This window comes from Ranitomeya imitator, chromosome 1 (assembly GCF_032444005.1).
Source record: "Ranitomeya imitator isolate aRanImi1 chromosome 1, aRanImi1.pri, whole genome shotgun sequence".
Classification (NCBI taxonomy): domain Eukaryota; kingdom Metazoa; phylum Chordata; class Amphibia; order Anura; family Dendrobatidae; genus Ranitomeya; species Ranitomeya imitator.
The window spans coordinates 15702478-15725726 of NC_091282.1; the positions used below are offsets into that span (position 1 = coordinate 15702478).

The 23249-nt window shown below is 45.1% G+C and overlaps 1 protein-coding gene across 3 annotated transcripts in view; it reads left to right on the top strand.

The window, feature by feature from the left end:
• Window positions 1-23249, top strand: part of LOC138657409 (zinc finger protein 585A-like) — a 186745-nt gene that overhangs the window by 76181 nt on the left and 87315 nt on the right. For 2 of the 3 annotated variants that reach the window (XM_069745182.1, XM_069745175.1), the window contains exons 1-4: window positions 10971-11088; window positions 11626-11772; window positions 12075-12254; window positions 14970-15093. The exons of the other annotated variant lie outside the window; for it this stretch is intronic. In XM_069745182.1, the coding sequence (XP_069601283.1) occupies window positions 11683-11772; window positions 12075-12254; window positions 14970-15093 (394 nt within the window). In that variant the 5' untranslated portion in view covers window positions 10971-11088; window positions 11626-11682. Of the gene's footprint in view, window positions 1-10970; window positions 11089-11625; window positions 11773-12074; window positions 12255-14969; window positions 15094-23249 lie in introns of those variants that run through there. 3 annotated transcript variants of the gene reach the window in all.

Genomic DNA, 23249 nt, shown 5'->3' on the forward strand with positions numbered 1-23249 from the left:
GACATTATCACTCCCAATGAAAAACGGTACATGTGGGTGGAGGACCCTATCATCGCAACATTCTATATGCTTCCAAAAATCCACAAGGACGACAAACAGCCCCCCGGTCGTCCCATCGTTTCCAGCATTGGCAGCCTATGTGAAAAAGCTTGTAACTACATAGACTTCTTTTTACAGCCCATTGCAACATCACTACCATCATATGTTAGGGATTCCGCTCACTTCATTGAAGTGATTCGTGACATCAGTCTACCTACCGATTTTTATTTGGTCACATGTGATGTGGAATCCTTATATTCCAACATCAGGCATACGGATGGCATTAATGCGCTTTCCTTTTTTCTTACCAAAAGGGAACAGGAAGACACCCAACACCATATGTTCCTCCTCGAACTCTTGAAATTTGTTTTACACCATAATTTCTTCCTTTTTGACCGGACCTTTTACCTTCAAGTATCTGGTGTTGCCATGGGGGCCAAATGTGCGCCAGCTTATGCGAACATTTTTTTAGGCTGGTGGGAGGAGACGGTGGTATACCCTTCTGCGATGTTCCAAGAAAAAGTGCGTCACTGGCATCGATACATTGACGATGTGTTCTTTCTGTGGTTGGGCACTGAGACCGAGTGTGTACAGTTCTTACAGGATTTGAATACTAATATCTATAATATTCTACTTACACATTCTATGTCTACAGTGTCCGCTACATACCTGGACTTGAAGATCTCTGTTGAGGGTCATCGGCTGATTACGGACCTTTTCCGCAAGACCACTGCTACCAACTCTCTGCTTGAATTTAATAGCTTTCACCCTTTCCATACGAAGGTGGGTGTACCTATCAGTCAATTTTTGCGGGTGAGGCGTAATTGCACCCATGATGCCGATTTCATAACACAGGCTCATGATCTTACAAGACGCTTCAAGCAGAGGGGATATCCAAAGCGAGTGATTTCATCGGCCTTCCAGAGAGCATGACGGGAGGATCAAACATCATTACTGACCTCCAGACCGCGAAACCCTGATCATACCACCAGATTCATCACGGACTATAATAATAGTTGGCATCAGGTAAAGAACATCATTAATCGACATTGGTCTATTCTTAGGACTGATGCCCAGACCGCAGAGGTCACTAGTGATAGGCCGCTACTTGTGACTAGACGGGCCCCAAATTTGCTGGATTTACTTACGTCCAGCCACTTTTCTAGGCCCACAGTCAGATTAAATAGGGGAGTGGTATTGAAGGGGTCCTTTCCTTGTGGTGGGTGCAATGTTTGTGCTTTTATGACGCCCACTAAAAATACCTTCTTTAATCCAGTAGACTCTACTATCCACTCCCTTAAGCACTATATCAACTGCAAGACAAAGGATGTCGTTTATGTCATTATTTGCCCATGTGGTAAACCTTATGTGGGCCAGACTTCTCAGGAATTGAGAAAAAGGATACAGAAACACATGTCTACCATCCACTTGGCGGCCGCAGACCAACGTAAGGGTAAGCCCCTCACCCCGGTAGCTGCGCATTTTTTGGCAGTCCATGGGTGTTCTACTTCTAATACCAGTGTTGTGGGCCTACAGAAGGTTCTATATGGGGGGAGGGGTGGGAATCCACATAAGCTACTGCTTCGAATTGAATCCAGGTGGATTTTCAACCTTAGGTCTATGGCACCACAGGGCCTAAATGAAGAGCTCTTATTTACAGGGTTCTTGGGCTGAGACGGGGGTCCAGTTCTTTGGTTCTCATTGGACTTGTATAGTTTATGCCGATACTTACGAATAAGAGTACTCTATATCTATGCCACGGCACTCATTTATTTATTTATCCTTATAGGGCCAATTCCTGTTATGCTACGCACCTTAGTGCCATTTATTTTGTTGATTATTGGACTACATCTTTTTGAGGTTTCCATTGGCCGTCATCTACATTTGAGCCTATCTAGCTCTATTATACCCTTTTTTGGATCTTGGTGGGACATGGACCTTGCATAAGACTGATTATCAACATGCAGGCAGACCCAGTTCTGTCCTCCATCCTTCAAGTGGAAACTCCTAGCTTTGGCTGATTTGTGTACCTTTCTTGACTTCGGATGGACATTATGACTTCCTCAGTGCCTACATCGGCTTACAGGACGTCTACATCTGGACCATTACTATCCAATTACTCTTTTCCTGGATTTCTGTGGAAGATGGACTTTGACAAGGATGAATTGTTTACATTTCTTTGTACTGGCATTCTGGGCCATTCCAGATTTCCAGTATATATAATAATTTTTCGCTGTACTGTATATATCTTTAATTCATTGGTTTTCTGTGTCCACATTTTTACAGGTTTTTCTTCTTTTTTTTGTGAACATTATAGACTTTTTAGTCACCATACACATATTATCTATTTAACAATAAAAACTATTGTACCTGGACCTAGTGGTTAATTATCTATTTGCCCTGGGATATGGCTATTGGTTGGTTTATTATTTACCTGCAGCGGGCCCTTTCTATCAGGTCCTGAGCTATAGCTTGGTACCTTATGCCTTGGTGCAGCTACGTCTGTCACCTTTTTCACATATTGTGGATGTACTAAATATAATTATACCAATAGCTTTCCCGTACTTGGATCTCTCTTTTTTATTATCCTTTTTTGATTATTTTTACTTTTTTCAATCGGCACCATTATTGGTGTACTTGTAATACTATACCATCTATTGCCATGCCCTTTGTGGCTGTATATCCTGTTATTTTTCAGGAGGCAAATGACATGGTACTTCTATTTTACACCTTATGCCTGTATCAAAGTTCTTTATTATTCCTGCTGGTGTTCCCTGCCTTAATACATTATTGTTCCTTTGATCTAGCCTATGTATTTGTCTATCTACCTGTTTTGTTCTCCCTCTATGTAAATCACACTTGACTGTCATTGCTTCTTCCCGTGTGCGCGGCGGCTATTGTGCCTGTCTCTACGCCTGACTACGGTGTGTGCAGCGACGCGTGCGCGGTATGCTCTCCCCCTTTGTGTATTCGTTGCGCATGCGCAGTGGCACCATGACAACGATATACACTTCCGGCTATAGCCACTTCCTGTTCTCCACCATGCGGCGGCTGTGACTGGCGTCCCTACCCGGCTCTGCACACCGGTGCGTATTCACTCCACAATTATTTAACTGTATATATACCTCTCAGAACGGCTGACAATCCACTTCCCCTGACGAAGCTGCGTCCCGCAGCGATACGCGTGGGGCTTCCGCCTCACCCCCTACTTGGTCTTGCGCCCAACTGACTATGGGTCACTTACTTGAGCTGCCTGCACTGACGCTACCCTCTCCATTTTTTTGGTAGTATCAGATGTCTCCCTGATTGACTTCACTGGGGTATATTTTTTGCTGGCTGCGTATTATCATGGGTACCCCATGATTTATACTGGTATGGTATTAACAATATGTGCACATGTCCTATATTGGAATGGTATCATTTATATGTACACATCTTTGCAAGTAATCTTCTGGATCTCACTATATTTGAAGTATATTGTGTACCATTACCCTTCTCAGCTGTGTCATCAGGTCAGCTAGACCCTTGAGCTATATATTCTGTCAGTTTTGTGTTATATTATACACTATACATTAGGGACATTATATGTTGCTATATCTAGCCATTTATGCTATTGTTTTTGGTATTTTGTTCTACTATGCCATATTTTGTACCATTGTATAGGGGTGGGGCCTATTGGTCCTATATTTAGGCCGATTTTAAATGGTTTTATCCTGTGTTTGTTGTTTTTTGAGGTGTTATTAAAGTTTATATATTGATTTACGTACCTTTTGGGTGTGCATACCATCTTTTTGGTCTTGTCTTTTTCTCTTTGTGCTTTGTTTAGAAGGTTGGTAGATGACATTTGCCACCGTTCAAGATAATTAAAAATATTAGTGGGGTTGTTTGGGGGTGTTGCGGCATCTAGCAAAATTTGGATGCAACCTCTGGTCCGCAGCCTGAGCGAGCGTGGAATGGGACGTAAATAGCGGGCAAGACTGCGGAAGTAAGCTTCCTCCCCATCATCATTGGCAGCTCGGGACAAATAGTCCAACAACCCGTTATAAACTTGCCTCCTGGTGCCAATGTTCAAAGCCACCCTTCTGCGACGACCACGGTTTGGTCTGGTAGTAGGCTGTGGTGATGTATCCAGAGCCAATGTTGGACTGCTGCTCTGGCCTCCTTCATCAACCTCAGGATTTTCCTCCTGTGGAGCGGTAGACGCTGCTGCTGGTTGTGGTGGTGGTGGTGGGTGGTTGCTGCCTGTTGCTTGCCCAGATGGTCCAGCCAATTCTGCATCTTCAGCAACAGGGTCAATCAGCAACTCAGAGTCAGATCCAGTCTCTCTTTCAGTCAGATTTGACTCTGTTCTGTATTTCACAAAACATTATTTATATTAAAAAATACATACATATTCACATAATAAGATGTGTTAAATATTTGTACACATGCATGCACTTACGGTCGTAGCTCCATCACCGGGGCAAGAAAATTTAGACGGTCATAATAAAGGTATTTCCTTTTTTTGGGGGCTGCATCACCACTCCGCCCATGAACTTGACGCTCACGCCGGTATTGGTCCCGGCAACTCCGCCAGCGTCTATTTACATCATTGACTGCAAATATACAAAATATTTGAGATAAATATCACACACAAACAGTTACAGGCTTTGCCAAAACACATGGGCTAGGGGGACATAAAATTCCTTTGGCCCTATATTAACGGACTATAGCTAAATTAATTTAAAGCCATATTTGTGTCTCTTGGGAATGTTTTGGCATCTTGAACCAAGAGCATGGATGATTTACTAACATCATAAGCAAAACACATATGATGCTTTCAGGCTTACATGAAAAAAAAAAAAAAAAAAATTTTGAAGAATGGTACTTACATATTTCTTGCTGAACCTCTTGAGGTCGCTCATCAAAATCGGGGAACATGTGGCGACATATTGACCTCCATGCTGCATCTTTACGTGCACGGTCCGCATAATGTGCGTCGCGTTGGTCCCATAATTCGGGCCTATCATGGACCAGAGCAATGAGCATCTCCACATTAATATGCCTGGCCATGCTGCTACTACAGAACACTCCGTGGAGGCGTGCTTCCTGGTTTACAATCCAGCGTGGGCCAGAAATTAGCATTCCAAAGCTTCATGATAATGGATGATTCAATTTCCTGTCACCTGGAGAAGTCTTCCGTATTTCTCGCAATGCACACGCATGGTCCGTATGTAATCCGATGTTTTCTCGCACCCATAGACTTTCATTGGCGAGTCTCGCCCGAGATACGTTGACAATCGCAGCATGCTGCGATTTCACTCAGATCCTGAATACGGCCGAGAAAATATCGGATGATGGGAGCTGCCCCATAGATTAACATTGGGGCGAGTGCTATGCGATTTTTTATCGCATTGCACTCGTCCGTATTACGGTCTAGTGTGACCCCGGCCTAACAGGCAGGCTGTGAGGGACTGAAATAGCCCAACTAGCTCAAGAACGAGGCTGAGGAGATTAACCCCCGCATGACCAGTCTCAAAAGAGAAAAAATGAAAATAAACTGCGGACTGGACCATGACAACCGGTAGGTCTAATTTTGCGTTTATAGGGTTAACAAAAAATAATAATAATAATAACATACAATGCAGCAAGAGTCCTGATGGATGTGAATACACTTAACAGCTACAAAAATTATAAACCTGGCACATTAATGGGCATCAAAGTCGGCACCGAAGGGCGTTAATGAAAGGGTTAAATGACTTTGGGCCACTGATATCACAGTGCAGACATATAGAACATGTTGCCCCACATCAAACCCAGGTCCCTCCAGCCTGGCCCAAATGCGTTCTGGGCATCAGAATTGGCATGAAAGTGGGCAAACTGATGAATAAGAAACTGACGAATGAGAAACCGACGAATGAGAAACTGAAGAATAAGAAACCGCCGAATAAGAAACCGATGAATGATAAACCGACGAATGAAAAACCGAAGAATAAGAAACCGATGAATAAGAAACTGATGAATAAGAAACCGACGAATGAGAAACTGACGAATGAGAAACCGACAATAAGAAACCGCCGAATAAGAAACCGACGAATGAGAAACCAACGAATAAGAAACCGACGAATAAGAAACTGATGAATAAGAAACTGATGAATAAGAAACTGACGAATAAGAAACTGATGAATAAGAAACTGATGAATGAGAAACCGACGAATGAGAAACCCGACGAATAAGAAACCGACGAATGAGAAACCGACGAATGAGAAACCGACGAATAAGAAACTGATGAATGAGAAACCGACGAATGAAAAACTGATGAATAAGAAACTGACAAATGAGAAACCGACAATAAGAAACCGCCGAATAAGAAACTGATGAATAAGAAACTGATGAATAAGAAACTGACGAATAAGAAACTGATGAATAAGAAACTGATGAATGAGAAACCGACGAATGAGAAACCCGACGAATAAGAAACCGACGAATGAGAAACCGACGAATGAGAAACCGACGAATAAGAAACTGATGAATGAGAAACCGACGAATGAAAAACTGATGAATAAGAAACTGACGAATAAGAAACTGACGAATAAGAAACTGACAAATAAGAAACTGATGAATAAGAAACTGATGAATGAGAAACCGACGAATAAGAAACTGATGAATGAGAAACCGACGAATGGAAAACTGATGAATAAGAAACCGACGAATGAAAAACTGATGAATAAGAAACTGATGAATAAGAAACTGACGAATAAGAAACTGATGAATAAGAAACTGATGAATGAGAAACCGACGAATGAGAAACCCGACGAATAAGAAACCGACGAATGAGAAACCGACGAATGAGAAACCGACGAATAAGAAACTGATGAATGAGAAACCGACGAATGAAAAACTGATGAATAAGAAACTGACAAATGAGAAACCGACAATAAGAAACCGCCGAATAAGAAACTGATGAATAAGAAACTGATGAATAAGAAACTGACGAATAAGAAACTGATGAATAAGAAACTGATGAATGAGAAACCGACGAATGAGAAACCCGACGAATAAGAAACCGACGAATGAGAAACCGACGAATGAGAAACCGACGAATAAGAAACTGATGAATGAGAAACCGACGAATGAAAAACTGATGAATAAGAAACTGACGAATAAGAAACTGACGAATAAGAAACTGACAAATAAGAAACTGATGAATAAGAAACTGATGAATGAGAAACCGACGAATAAGAAACTGATGAATGAGAAACCGACGAATGGAAAACTGATGAATAAGAAACCGACGAATGAAAAACTGATGAATAAGAAACTGATGAATAAGAAACTGACGAATAAGAAACTGATGAATAAGAAACTGATGAATGAGAAACCGACGAATTAGAAACCGACGAATGAGAAACTGACGAATGAGAAACCGACGAATAAGAAACTGATGAATGAGAAACCGATGAATGAAAAACTGATGAATAAGAAACTGATGAATAAGAAACTGACGAATAAGAAACTGATGAATGAGAAACCGACGAATGAGAAACCCGACGAATAAGAAACCGACGAATGAGAAACCGACGAATGAGAAACCGACGAATGAGAAACCGACGAATGAGAAACCGACGAATGAAAAACTGATGAATAAGAAACTGACGAATAAGAAACTGACGAATAAGAAACTGACGAATAAGAAACCGACGAATGAGAAACTGACGAATGAGAAACTGACGAATAAGAAACCGACGAATGAGAAACCGACGAATGAGAAACCGACGAATAAGAAACTGATGAATGAGAAACCGACGAATGAAAAACTGATGAATAAGAAACTGATGAATAAGAAACTGACGAATAAGAAACTGACGAATAAGAAACCGACGAATGAGAAACCGACGAATGAGAAACCGACGAATAAGAAACCGACGAATAAGAAACCGACGAATGAGAAACCGACGAATGAGAAACCGACGAATGAGAAACCGACGAATGAGAAACCGACGAATAAGAAACCGACGAATAAGAAACCGACGAATAAGAAACTGACGAATGAAAAACTGATGAATAAGAAACTGATGAATAAGAAACTGACGAATAAGAAACTGACGAATAAGAAACCGACGAATGAGAAACCGACGAATGAGAAACCGACGAATAAGAAACCGACGAATAAGAAACCGACGAATGAGAAACCGACGAATGAGAAACCGACGAATAAGAAACTGATGAATGAGAAACTGACGAATGAAAAACTGATGAATAAGAAACTGATGAATAAGAAACTGATGAATAAAAAACTGATGAATGAGAAACTGACGAATGAAAAACTGATGAATGAGAAACCGACGAATGAAAAACTGATGAATGAGAAACCGACAAATAAGAAACCGATGAATAAGAAACTGATAAGAAACCGCCGAACGAGAAACCGACTTCAGCCTCGTCCTGGTGACAGCGACGATAAGAACGGGAGATTTATAAATCAGGAAAACAAAGAATTTACCCAAATCCACAAAATACAGAACAGAGTAAAGAACCTTTCTGATCGGTGACATCTGCGCCATTAACACCTTGAGAAATTCCATAAAGAGCATTAAAAATCCAGAAGAGCGGACTGGAATGGAGTCTGTATGAGGAGAGCAGACGTCCCCTGATGAAGCCGTCCGTGCAACGGCGACACGCGTTGGGCTCCTCCCCCCCCCCCCCCCGCGCTTTGTCCTGGTCCCCTTTCTTTCCGGTTTTCTATTTTTGGACCTGGAGGCCTTGCTCTGCCTTGGATATGTGAGCCGCTATTTATTTGGTCTATCTCTAGTGTGCAGCTTCTTGTGCATTCACACTTGATATTGCACAGATGACAAATTCTGCATTTTCGGTGGCTGCTAGTTCTTATGGCCATCACAGCTCCTGACACAGGAATGTGTCCATACATATTCCAGTGTCAGCGGATTATTCGGCCATTCTCTCTGCATGTCGCTCTGTTGTCCACTTGGTATTGTATTATTTTGTATTAGGATCCTTTTTGCTGGTTCCTCCTCCTCTCACCTTCCCCTTACTGTTGGGGTTCCTCAAGGATCAGTCGTAGGCCCCCTACTCTTCTCTTTGTATTCTGCCCCTATTGGACAAACAATCAGTAGATTAATTTCCAGTACCATCTCTATGCTGACGACACCCAATTGTACACTTCTGCTCCTGATATCACACTGACCTTTTTAGAAAACACCAGTGATTGTCTTACCGCTGTCTCTAACATCATGTCCTCCCTCTATCTGAAACTGAACCTGTCAAAAACTGAACTCCTCGTGTTCTCTCCCTCTACTAACCTACCTTTGCCTGACATTGCCATCTCCGTGTGCGGCTCCACCATTACTCCAAAGCAACATGCCCGCTGCCTTGGGGTCATCCTTGATTCTGACCTTTCATTCACCCCCTACATCCGATCACTGGCTCGCTCTTCTTACCTGCATCTCAAAAACATTTCTAGAATTCGCCCTTTTCTTAATTTCGACTCTGCAAAAACTCTGACTGTTTCACTTATTCATTCTCGTCTGGACTATTGTAACTCTCTACTAATCGGCCTCCCTCTTACCAAACTCTCCCCGCTCCAATCTGTCCTGAATGCTGCTGCCAGGATCATATTCCTCACCAACCGTTACACCGATGCCTCTACCCTGTGCCAGTCATTACACTGGCTACCCATCCACTCCAGAATCCAGTACAAAACTACTACCCTCATCCACAAAGCACTCCATGGCTCAGCACCACCCTACATCTCCTCCCTGGTCTCAGTCTACCACCCTACCCGTGCCCTCCACTCCGCTAATGACCTCAGGTTAGCATCCTCAATAATCAGAACCTCCCACTCCCGTCTCCAAGACTTTACACGTGCTGCGCCGATTCTTTGGAATGCACTACCTAGGTTAATACGATTAATCCCCAATCCCCACAGTTTTAAGCGTGCCCTAAAAACTCATTTGTTCAGACTGGCCTACCGCCTCAATGCATTAACCTAACGATCCCTGTGTGGCCTATTTATAAAAAAAAAAAAAAAAAAAAAATCAGGTTCCTCGCATCATGTTCTCATTCACGTTATGCAGTATTAGCCCTCTGTGTCTGTACTGCTACATACTTAGGCAGGTAACTGGTTCATGCAGCTTTACATGAACACCCGAGCCTTACACTATAGCTGGTCCGAATAACTAAAGCAATTGTTACCATCCACCTCTCGTGTCTCCCCTTTTCCTCATAGTTTGTAGCTTGCGAGCAGCAGGGCCCTCACTCCTCCTGGTATCTGTTTTGAACTGTATTTCTGTTATGCTGTAATGTCTATTGTCTGTACAAGTCCCCTCTATAATTTGTAAAGCGCTGCGGAATATGTTGGCGCTATATAAATAAAAATTATTATTATTATTATTTTTGGTGTTTGGGTGGTTATTATAATCAAGCTGAATGGTTATTTTTCTTCTTTACATCATTAAGATTGTTCTTGCATGTTCCTATGTAACATATAGCCATAGACTTGTGTAACTGCCGGATTATGGGGGGAATTGGTTGCTATTGCCTTTAATTGGTTTTTATGGGTATTGTCAATAAAAGTTTGCCTTTTATATCAAATTATTGAGCAGTGCTGTGCAGTCTCTTGGTGGTTTTCTTGCCTTTTTGTCTTTACCAGATCTCATTACCACTGATTTGCACCCCTGGAATATTATATATCACCGATATATGCGCCAGTTTTTCTCTTCATATTGTATGAGGAGAGCAGAAGCCTCAGTGCTGAGCTGTGTACAGCGGAGGAGGAGCCACAACCAGAGGGGGAGGAGCCGTGGTGACGTCAGCATGGTCACATGACTGGATCATCGGCCTTGTCATCTTCTCTTCTGAGCCCCGCCCCCTGATCACATGACGGTGACGTCACCACAGGTCCTTCACCACTTCTCTCCTGAGCCCCGCCCCCTGATCACATGACGGTGACGTCACCACAGGTCCTTCCGCTCTCAGTGCAGCAGCTCCGTCCTGGTTGTGTGCAGCTCGTGTTCTCTGGTGTCAGCCAGCAGCAGATTTCCCGCCATTCCGGTGAGATTACAGGAGGGTTTGTGGTAAATCTGTGAGAGGAGAGTGTGGGGTGAGATCAGAGCTGTTCCTGTGGAGGCTCCTGCTCCCTGTGACTGCGGCTCCTCACTGTTGGGGACGGGCAGCATTGTATGGGGGATGTGCAGCGTCTGCTCCTCATCTCACGGCCCCCGCTGGAGGTGTAGTTACCACGGTAACCGTCCTCTGCTGGCGGTGTAGTTACCACGGTGACCGTCCCCCGCTGGAGGTGTAGTTACCACAGTGACCGTCCTCTGCTGGCGGTGTAGTTACCGCGGTGACCGTCCTCTGCTGGAGGTGTAGTTACCGCGGTGACCGTCCTCTGCTGGCGGTGTAGTTACCACGGTGACCGTCCTCCTCCTACGAGGCTGATAATGAGCGGTCAGATCGGCGGAGGAGGCCGCGGTGGAGTTTTGTGTCTTTTCCTCCAGATTCCTCCTGATAAATGTTGATATTTGGCAGAATTTAGTGATTGTCGTTCTCTCGTCCTCGGTGATTTCCATCTTCTCCTCCATCATGAAGACACCGGCAGGACGAGATCCCTCCAGCTGATCCAGTGCTCATCCCTCCTCCTCCTGAATGACCCCGAGGATGGACGAGGACGGGGATGAGACCACCAGAAGATTATTCCACTTCGCCCTGGAGATCATCTCCCTGCTGAGCGGAGAGGTAACTCCTCTACATTTCTATCAGCTTTATTGTGTTCTGTGACAAGTCCGACATCCAGAATAGAGAGAAGGATTCTTTACTGTAAGAGCAGTGATTGTGTGGAGCTCTCTGCCCGGAGGAGTTGTCATGGGGATTCCCTATAAGAGCTGTAGAGGGGCCGGGATGTCTGTCCGGAGGGGAATAATATTCCCGGTTATGGCCCCAGATTACTGGAGACGGTTATTGATCCCGGGATTTCTACTGATTGTCAGATCTGGAGTCGGGAAGGAATCTTCTCCCTAAGTGTCTCTCTCCATACACAGGATTACACAATAGTGAGGAAGACACCGGGGGACGGTGTGACTCCCATCATCCATCTCCAGGAGTCAGGAGGGCGGAGCCCGGGCCCCATCACAGAGCCTCCCCCGCACTCCCTGCTACATGAGAGGAACAAGAAGATCCTGGAGCTCAGCAACAAGATGATTGAGCTGCTGAGCGGAGAGGTGACTGCTGGGAGATTATACAGCACTGGAGGATTCTGGGTGATGAGCGGAGAGGTGACTGCTGGGACATTATACAGGACTGGAGGATTCTGGGTGATGAGCGGAGAGGTGACTGCTGGGAGATTATACAGGACTGGAGGATTCTGGGTGATGAGCGGAGAGGTGGCTGCTGGGACATTATACAGGACTGGAGGATTCTGGGTGATGAGCGGAGAGGTGACTGCTGGGACATTATACAGGACTGGGGGATTCTGGGTGATGAGCGGAGAGGTGACTGCTGGGACATTATACAGGACTGGAGGATTCTGGGTGATGAGCGGAGAGGTGACTGCTGGGACATTATACAGGACTGGGGGATTCTGGGTGATGAGCGGAGAGGTGACTGCTGGGAGATTATACAGGACTGAAGGATTCTGGGTGATGAGCGGAGAGGTGACTGCTGGGACATTATACAGCACTGGAGGATTCTGGGTGATGAGCGGAGAGGTGACTGCTGGGACATTATACAGGACTGGAGGATTCTGGGTGATGAGCGGAGAGGTGACTGCTGGGACATTATACAGGACTGGGGGATTCTGGGTGATGAGCGGAGAGGTGACTGCTGGGAGATTATACAACACTGGAGGATTCTGGGTGATGAGCGGAGAGGTGACTGCTTGGACATTATACAGCACTGGAGGATTCTGGGTGATGAGCGGAGAGGTGACTGCTGGGACATAATACAGCACTGGAGGATTCTGGGTGATGAGCGGAGAGGTGACTGCTGGGACATTATACAGGACTGGAGGATTCTGGGTGATGAGAGGAGAGGTGACTGCTGGGACATAATACAGCACTGGAGGATTCTGGGTGATGAGCGGAGAGGTGACTGCTGGGACATAATACAGCACTGGAGGATTCTGGGTGATGAGCGGAGAGGTGACTGCTGGGACATTATACAGCACTGGAGGATTCTGGGTGATGAGAGGAGAGGTGACTGCTGGGACATAATACAGCACTGGAGGATTCTGGGTGATGAGCGGAGAGGTGACTGCTGGGAGATTATACAGGACTGGAGGATTCTGGGTGATGAGCGGAGAGTTGACTGCTGGGACATTATACAGCACTGGAGGATTCTGGGTGATGAGCGGAGAGGTGACTGCTGGGACATTATACAGGACTGGGGGATTCTGGGTGATGAGCGGAGAGGTGACTGCTGGGAGATTATACAGGACTGGAGGATTCTGGGTGATGAGCGGAGAGGTGACTGCTGGGACATTATACAGGACTGGGGGATTCTGGGTGATGAGCGGAGAGGTGACTGCTGGGAGATTATACAGGACTGGAGGATTCTGGGTGATGAGCGGAGAGGTGACTGCTGGGACATTATACAGCACTGGAGGATTCTGGGTGATGAGCGGAGAGGTGACTGCTGGGAGATTATACAGCACTGGGGGATTCTGGGTCATGAGCGGAGAGGTGACTGCTGGGACATTATACAGCACTGGGGGATTCTGGGTGATGAGCGGAGAGGTGACTGCTTGGACATTATACAGCACTGGGGGATTCTGGGTGATGAGCGGAGAGGTGACTGCTGGGACATTATACAGCACTGGGGGATTCTGGGTGATGAGCGGAGAGGTGACTGCTGGGACATTATACAGGACAGCACTGGAGGATTCTGGGTGATGAGCGGAGAGGTGACTGCTGGGACATTATACAGCACTGGGGGATTCTGGGTGATGAGCGGAGAGGTGACTGCTGGGACATTATACAGGACTGGGGGATTCTGGGTGATGAGCGGAGAGGTGACTGCTCGGACATTATACAACACTGGAGGATTCTGGGTGATGAGCGGAGAGGTGACTGCTGGGACATTATACAGCACTGGGGGATTCTGGGTGATGAGCGGAGAGGTGACTGCTGGGAGATTATACAGGACTGGAGGATTCTGGGTGATGAGCGGAGAGGTGACTGCTGGGACATTATACAGGACTGGAGGATTCTGGGTGATGAGCGGAGAGGTGACTGCTGGGACATTATACAGCACTGGAGGATTCTGGGTGATGAGCGGAGAGGTGACTGCTTGGACATTATACAGGACTGGAGGATTCTGGGTGATGAGCGGAGAGGTGACGGCTGGGACATTATACAGCACTGGAGGATTCTGGGTGATGAGCGGAGAGGTGACTGCTGGGACATTATACAGCACTGGAGGATTCTGGGTGATGAGCGGAGAGGTGACTGCTGGGACATTATACAGCACTGGAGGATTCTGGGTGATGAGCGGAGAGGTGACTGCTGGGACATTATACAGCACTGGAGGATTCTGGGTGATGAGCGGAGAGGTGACTGCTGGGACATTATACAGCACTGGAGGATTCTGGGTGATGAGCGGAGAGGTGACTGCTGGGACATTATACAGCACTGGGGGATTCTGGGTGATGAGCGGAGAGGTGACTGCTGGGACATTATACAGGACTGGAGGATTCTGGGTGATGAGCGGAGAGGTGACTGCTGGGACATTATACAGCACTGGGGGATTCTGGGTGATGAGCGGAGAGGTGACTGCTGGGACATTATACAGCACTGAGGGATTCTGGGGGATGAGCGGAGAGGTGACTGCTGGGACATTATACAGGACTGGAGGATTCTGGGTGATGAGCGGAGAGGTGACTGCTGGGACATTATGCAGCACTGGAGGATTCTGGGTGATGACGGTGTGGCTGTTGTCAGGTTCCTATAAGGTGTCAGGACGTCGCTGTCTATCTCTCCATGGAGGAGTGGGAGTATCTAGAAGGACACCAGGATCGGTACCAGGATGTGATGATGGAGGAGCTCCGGCCTCTTACACCACGAGGTGAGAGGCTCCTTGTTGGCTCCGGTGGATGTGATGATGTCTCTCCGGCGTCGTCCTATAATAGATGAGTTTTCTCCAGATTTGCTCCGGTTTTCTCTACATTTTCTCCATCTGACAACCGCTTTCATTTCCTGATTATTTACTTCTGATCTGTGAGTCGCGGTTTCTCCGCTGTCGTCTCGTCTTCATCAGTCTTGAGTCTTCGTCCTCGGCGGCTTCTTTCAGAATCTTTCTCCTTCCTTAGAGCATCGGTCACATTTTCTCTGTCCCGTCCTTCTGTCCGTTCTCTCCTGTGAGTTTTTTCCCTAAGTCTGTCGTGGATTGTTACTCAGCAGAGTCGGGGTTAATTTACTGATCATTTTCCCCCTAATCCGCTGTCGCTCGTCCGTCCCTCAGAATCGGTGCAGGCTCAATGTATTCATCAGTCGTGGTCGGCGTCCGGCTCCTCCCTCTTGGCTGACACTTGTCTCCTTCCTTGGTCTTCTCCTTCATTCTCTCTTCTTTGTGACAAATCACTTTCTCCGGCTGTCCTGACATAAAGATGGGACGTGGTGGAGCCGATCACCCGTCAGTCTGACATGGAGGCTTTCCAGCCGTTCTCCGGCCTCCGCGTCTGTTCACCGCTCGCTCTGCAGGTGTAGAAGCCAGAACTTTCCGTACTGGAGGAGAAGGTCGGATCACCGCACACTCCTCTCTATAGGGGGTAATGTTTCTCTTTGAGGAGAGCGGCAATTCTGAGAACGTAGAGTTATAAGCCATGCAATGCCCCATGGGACATAAGATATGCAAATTTCCTCTTCCCAGATGCAGAGAACAGGGTATAGCGCCACCTATAGGAGTCAATTTGAGCCCCGTCCTGATGGGGCAAATTTTCATTTTTACATTTTCTCTTCTTCAATAAGTGAGAACATTGTTATTTTCAACAATATTCTTTTTATTTGGGGGATTTTTTTAAACAATTTTTGGGAAGGGGATTGTAGTTATAGTCAATAAGATGAGTAATAAAACGTAACAAGAGTGATTAAAACTTGTTCAATTATACAAGTAAGTAAGAAGTTATATCCAAAGACAAATCAACAGAGAAGAAAGGTTAGTGCAGAAGGAAAAGGATGTGGAGGGAAAAGTTAGGAAAGGTACAGGGGAAGGAAAGAAAAGGGCACAGGAGAAGGTTGGATCAGATAAATGTGGACAACGGGGGAAAATATCATCCTTATTGGAACAATATTTATAATAAAACAATTTCCAATTTGCTTCGTTGAATATGTAATTGTACTTGTACTTCCTCGCATATAATAAATCTTTCTACCTAAAAGGGGGAATTCCGACGTGAGGAAAGAAATAGCTTACAAGATGACCATGGGGAATAGTATTTTTTTTTAATGGAATTATTTCTTAGAGCACAAGAATGTTGCAGAGAATTCTGGGTGGACGTTATTGTCATTGTTTCTGGAATGGAGGGAACTTCTACTGATTTTCACTTCGATGCTATAAGTTTTTTTGTTAAGTCCAATAGATGGATTGCGAGATGTTTCATTTTGGGGGAGTCGATTTGAATCAAGCGAGAACAAAACAAGAGACAATTCAACTACAGAGTGGTTAATATTGCTCAGTAAATTAGCTGCTTCTCTCCACAGATTGATTGTTTTAGGACAGGACCAGAAAGTAAGCCATATGTTAGCGTTTTGAGTACAGTTCCTCCGGTATAAGTCCGATCCGTCCTCAAAAATAGTCTTTAATCTGACAGGTGTATAGAACTAACGAGATAAGATTTGAGAATAATTCTCATGAATATTTGCATTTACATCTGATTTGTATGTTATTTCACTTGCTTCTTTTTATGACTCAGGCGAAAAACACACATTCATATCATCTTCCCACATCACCATGTGTTTAGATTTTTCAGTAGTTGCGTCACTATTGAAAAGTGTATACAGATTTTTTGTGTCCAAATAGTATTTATTAAGGGATTTTCCAGAAGCGATGTGATAACTCTTGGGATAGATATGGGGAGAGAGAATTTCCCCCTAATGTATTATCCTTAGTTCTATAAAGTTATAACTTTCTTCTTTTGGAAGGTTGTACGATAGAGTCATGGATCATTTATGCTTGGATCTTTTTTAGGTCCGCTAAATAAAGCTGAACAATTTGTTACACCATCCTTCCTCCATTTATCTATGAGGAAGTCTGGAAGGGCGGAATAAAAAGAAAGTTTTTCTAATGAGTAACTCATTTGGTTGTTGTAAGAAATCTATCTATCTATCTATCTATCTATCTATCTATCTATCTATCTATCTATCTATCTATATATATATATATATATATATCTAGATGGTGGCCCGATTTTTAACATTGGGAATTCTAGAATATGTATGTAGTTTATTTATGAAGATTTAAGAATAATGCAATGAATACACAGTGAAGCGGTGTTTAAATCCCACGCCAATGTCGCTGATTGGTCCCGGCTGGCCGCGACCAAATCAGCGAAGCGTGGTTTAAATCCCGCGCCAATTCGCAGCCGGACTGCGCCTGTCACTGATTGGACCAATCAGCGAAGCGGTGGGTTAGGGTTAGAGCAGCCCCTCTCATCCCGCAGCACTGCCACCTACATTCTTACCATTTGACAAGAAAAAGTGTATGCATAGAAATTGGGATCACCACAACAATTCTCTTAAAATATCAAAATCTTTATTTGAGAACAATACACAAAGAAACATTAAAAACACTTAAAAAACCCATAACGTGAATCAGGGTAACGGGTCCATGATAATAACAGGTAAATACCAGCAAAATATGCATGTCACCAAGCTAATTACTACAATAGAGCACAGTTTAGCATAGACAGATCACATATGCCCATCAATGACCCATAACATACATGTAAAAGCACTATATATGCTACTGCTAAATAGGAGCAATCTGGTTGGTAGGTGCGTGGGAACCACTATAACCCGTAGTCTCACCAACAAATAACCCTCAGAGAGGGAACAACGGAATTGGCATCCATATATTGTTAGTTCCACTCACTTTACCCCCTAGATCCCAGGGAGACTCCTACCCATCCTAGCGCAGTAAGCGTGCTCTGCGGTCATGAAATAACAGGCCCATCAGATCTAGCTGCGCTAGGATGGGTAGTGTCAGTTTGTCTGTAACCGAAATCCCGTGTCGCTGATTGGTCGCGCCCGGCTGGCCTCGACCAATCAGCATTCATAAATAAACTACATACATATGCTAGAACAAGAATAACATGAAGGACAGTCTGTGAGGGAGAGAATAACATGAAGGACAGTCTGTGAGGGAGAGAATAACATGGAGGACAGTCTGTGAGGGAGATAATAACATGAAGGACAGTCTGTGAGGGAGAGAATAACATGGAGGACAGTCTGAGGGAGAGAATAACATGGAGGACAGTCTGTGAGAGAGAGAATAACATGGAGGACAGTCTGTGAGGGAGAGAAGAACATGGAGGACAGTCTGTCAGGGAGAAAATAACATGGAGGACAGTCTGTGAGGGAGAAAATAACATGGAGGACAGTGTGTGAGGGAGAAAATAACATGGAGGACAGTGTGTGAGGGAGAGAATAACATGGAGGACAGTGTGTGAGGGAGAGAATAACATGGAGGACAGTGTGTGAGGGAGAGAATAACATGGAGGACAGTCACAGTCTGTGAGGGAGAGAATAACATGGAGGACAGTCTGTGAGGGAGAGAATAACATGGAGGACAGTCTGTGAGGGAGAGAATAACATGGAGGAAAGTCTGTGAGGGAGAGAATAACATGTCCTCCATGTTATTTTCTCCCTCACAGACTGTCCTCCATGTTATTCTCTCCCTCACAGACTGTCCTCCATGTTAGGCTGGGATCACACATGCGAGAAACACGTCCGTGTCTCGCATGTGAAATCCAAGCTCTGGCGCCGGTATTCCAGAGCGGAGCTGCTATGCGGCCGCACGCTCGGCTCCACAGTGCCAGAGCTTGGATTTTACATGCGAGACACGGACGTGTTTCTCGCATGTGTGATCCCGGCCTAATTCTCTCCCTCACACACTGTCCTCCATGTTATTCTCTCCCTCACAGACTGTCTTCCATGTTAGTCTCTCCCTCACAGACTGTCCTCATGTTAGTCTCTCCCATGTTTGCCGGCCTCGACCAATCAGCAACGCGGGATTTCGGTTACACACAGACACTTAGACTATCTATCTACTATATAATTGTCTAAGGGTCACTTCCGTCTTTCTGTCCTTCTGTCTGTCTGTCCATCAGGAGTCTCGTCTACCCTTAGAGAAAATCCAAAAGATGTTGGGGTTCGAGTCTCGAGCAAGGGATATCCCCTCCATATCCTTGCGAGATGCAATGTCCCTCCTGGGGTCCATGACAGCATGCATTCCTGCTGTTCAATGGGCTCAGTTACACATGAGGGAACTTCAATGGCAGATTCTGTCAGAGGAAATTTCCCTAGAAGGATATTTAGAAGGTCTGTTTAGTTTATCATCAAGCACACCACTCTCACTAGAGTGGTGGGTAAAAAGCAATTTGACCCATGGTTTCCCATGGGTAGTTCCGGTCTCAAAAGTGGTGACCATAGACGCAAGCCCCAGGGGTTGCGGGGCCCATCTGAACGATCTTGTAGCACAGGGGGTCTGGTCAGACGACCTGGGAGCAGCATCTTCCAATACGAAAGAGCTACTGGCAGTGAAATTTGCACTCTTAAGATTCCTGAACTCACTTCACTCACATCATGTCAGGATATTCTCAGACAACCGGGTAGTAGTAACCTATTTAAATCACCAAGAGGGTACCCAATCCCAGTCACTAATGGAAGTAACAAAATCAATCTGCCAACTAGCCGAAGACAACTTGGAGTCCTTGACGGCCCTTCACATAAAAGGGGTAGACAATTACAGGGCAGACTTCCTGAGTTGGTCTCGCCTGAGACAGCGAGAATGGGAGTTAAACCAATCAGTATTCAATCAAATCTAAGAAAGATGGGAGACACCAGACATAGATCTGTTTGCGGACAATCTGAATCGGAAGGTGGACACCTTCTGCTCAATAACTCCACTAGGGAACCCTGTCGCGTTAGATGCATTCCTGATTCCATGGAACTATCGGCTAGCATATGCATTTTCCCCAATCGCACTAACACCAGCAGTCCTAAGGCAAATACGGGAAGACCGCTCGGGTAGTCTTGATAGCCCCCTTCGGGCCAAAGAGGATTTGGTTTTCTTGGGTAAGGAGGATGTCAATCTCCGACCCTTGGGTGCTCCCGGATATTCCAAATCTCCTCTCCCAGCGACCAGTAGCGCACCCGCAGGTTGCAAATTTACACATGACAGCCTGGAATTTGAAAGAGGGCTACTAAGAGATAAAGTGTTCTCGCCAGGTCTGATATCAACCCTTCTACAAAGCAGGAAACCGATAACCACCAAACAGTACAGTAAAATCTGTAAAAAATTCCTTTCATCTTCAGGCTCTAAAGTGAATGAGGGAGTTCCTCTTAGAGCCATATTAGAGTTCCTGCAGAAGGTGTTGGAACAGGGTCTGGCTACTGCAGCACCCCAGGGTCCTGGTCGTTGCAGTAATGTCAGTCTTCCACCAGGGGGAGGGATGTTGGAATCTATGCCATTGCTCAAAATGGCGAAAGGGTTTATGGCGGACGCCTCAGCAGAATCCATTAGATTTGCCGCAAGGAATGGGGCGCTAGCCAGTATGGCTAAGCAAGCAATATGGTTGAAAACGTGGTCAGTGGATTGTCACTGTAAGATTAAATTGTGCTACATCCCCTTTTCTAGCCTTCAAATGTTTGGTCCGGTACTGGACGACATGTTGGAAAGGTTGTAAGATGAAAAGAAGGGGTTTCCGGAAGAGAAACCTAAAAAGTTTCGTCCTTTTCGGAAGTCTTATTTCCATCAGAAACTGGAATACAAAAGGAAAGGGAAGGCCGGTAGATGGGGCTACCCGAAGGTAAAGGAAGAATTGCCTTTTCCGCTTCAGCAAATAGTGCACGTAAACAATTACTCCAGGAAAGTGGGAGGGAAGAATCCACAACTTTCTTCAGGCATGGACAGAGATATCCAAGAACCCATGGAAACTGAAAACAGTAGCAGAGGGTTACAAGATACAGTTTGTGCAGATACCCCAAGGAAGATTCCACCCGACAACTATCCAGTCTCCCCTGGTCACAAGAAGGCTACTGGTGGACATTTAAAAAAAAGTTGGTGGAATCAGAAGCAGTGGTTCCAGTGCCAGAGTCAGAATGGGGTCTCAGTTACTATTCAGGCCTTTTCTCAATAAAGAAGTAGTTAGAAACACGTGTGCACAACCGTATGAGGTGCACGGGTAGGTTCCCAAACCGTAATCAGCAAATAATACAAAACCCGGCACTCAACTTTGTGGTGTGAAGAAACGAAAGATTTATTATCTCAAATCAGAAAACGTTTCGGTCCCACAACTGGACCTTCATCAGTAACGTTTACTGGGACAATGTATAGATTCAAGTGGCTATATGGCCTGCCCGGAGGTTACTGATGAAGGTCCAGTTGTGGGACCGAAACGTTTTCTGATTTGGGATAATAAATCTTTAGTTTCTTCACACCACAAAGTTGAGTGCCGGGTTTTGTATTATTTTCTCAATAAAGAAACCGAGGGGAGACTATTGCATTATAATAAATCTGAAGTCACTAAACAGATGGGTATCATGCAAAAGTTTGAAAATGGAGTTTATAAGATCTACGACTCCATTGATCAAGGAGAACATGGTAATGTGCACGTTAGATCACAAAGAAGCGTATTATCACCTGCCTATTCATCCTCACAGCCAGCGATATATAAGATTTACGTTGGTGGAGGAGGGGAAAACTCAGCATTACCGATTCAAATGCCTGCCATTTGGTCTTTCTTCACCAACATGTATTTTCACCAAACTGGTGGCAGAAGTTATGGTCTTTTTCAGGGAGCAAGTAATATTAATTATTAATTAATCCAGTAATTTAATTATTAATATTAATTATCCAGTATCTGGTCGACTTCCTGTTGATTTCGGAGTTCCCCCAGCAACTCAGGACCAGTTTCACGTCAACTATTTTAGTGTTAAACAACATAGGGTGGATCATAAACTGGAAAAAATCATATCTGGTGCCAGGAAGACAAAAGGTTTTCCTAGGAATTTTCTTAGACTCCGAGCAGCAGATGTCCTTCCTGCCAGAAGAGGAATTCAGAAACCAGGTTATAGCCTTTAGAACGCGATCACAGGTGTCCATCAGAGAGGCTATGAGGATTCTGGGACTGATGACTGCTTCCAGGGGTCCGGTGGTGTAAATTCCACTCCAGACAACAGCAACATTAGGTCTTGACAACCTGGAACAGAAGGACAGAAGTTAAAACTGTCAGCAGTAACAAAAAGGTCATTAGCGTGGTGGTCACCAATAAAAAACCTGAAGAAGGGGATTATGTGGAGACGGTGCCTGTTTATATTGATCACCACAGACGCAAGCAGCAGTCATCCAACCTCCAAGATCTTCAGGCGGTCTGAGAAACGCTAAATCGATATGGGCCAAGTCTAAAGAACAGACACCTCAGGATTCTGTCTGACAATGTTACTACAGTGTGTTTTCCTCAAACATCAAGTGAGTCCAAGACACCACCTTTTGCAGGCGGTAACACAGAAGATCTTCCTTTGAGCAGAGGAAACAGTGCTATCGGTGCATCTGAAAGGGACTCAGAATGTGGTAGCAGACTTTCTCGGCTGGAAGACAGTTCAACAGTCAGAATGGGAGCTGAACTGGGAAGAATTCAGTCACATAGTACGCTGATGGAGTATCCACCAGGTGGACCTGTTCGCTACAGTGAAAAACTCAAAAGGCCAACAGGAGTAAACGCCTTATCTCAAAAATGCGACATGGACCTGGCATATGCTTTTCCCCCATTTCCTCTAATCCCAGCAGTGCTGAGGAAGATACAGGAGGATCAAGCCACGGTGATCATGATATTACCTTTTTGGCCCACGATGGCCATAGAAGATCCCAATATCCTACCAGAAAGACACAATCTACTAGTTCAGGGGCCACTACGCCATCCCAATGTGAAGCTCTTACGTTGTCTGCCTGGATCCTGAGCGGCAGATCTTGAGATCTAGAGGTCTCTCAGTCTCGGACATAAC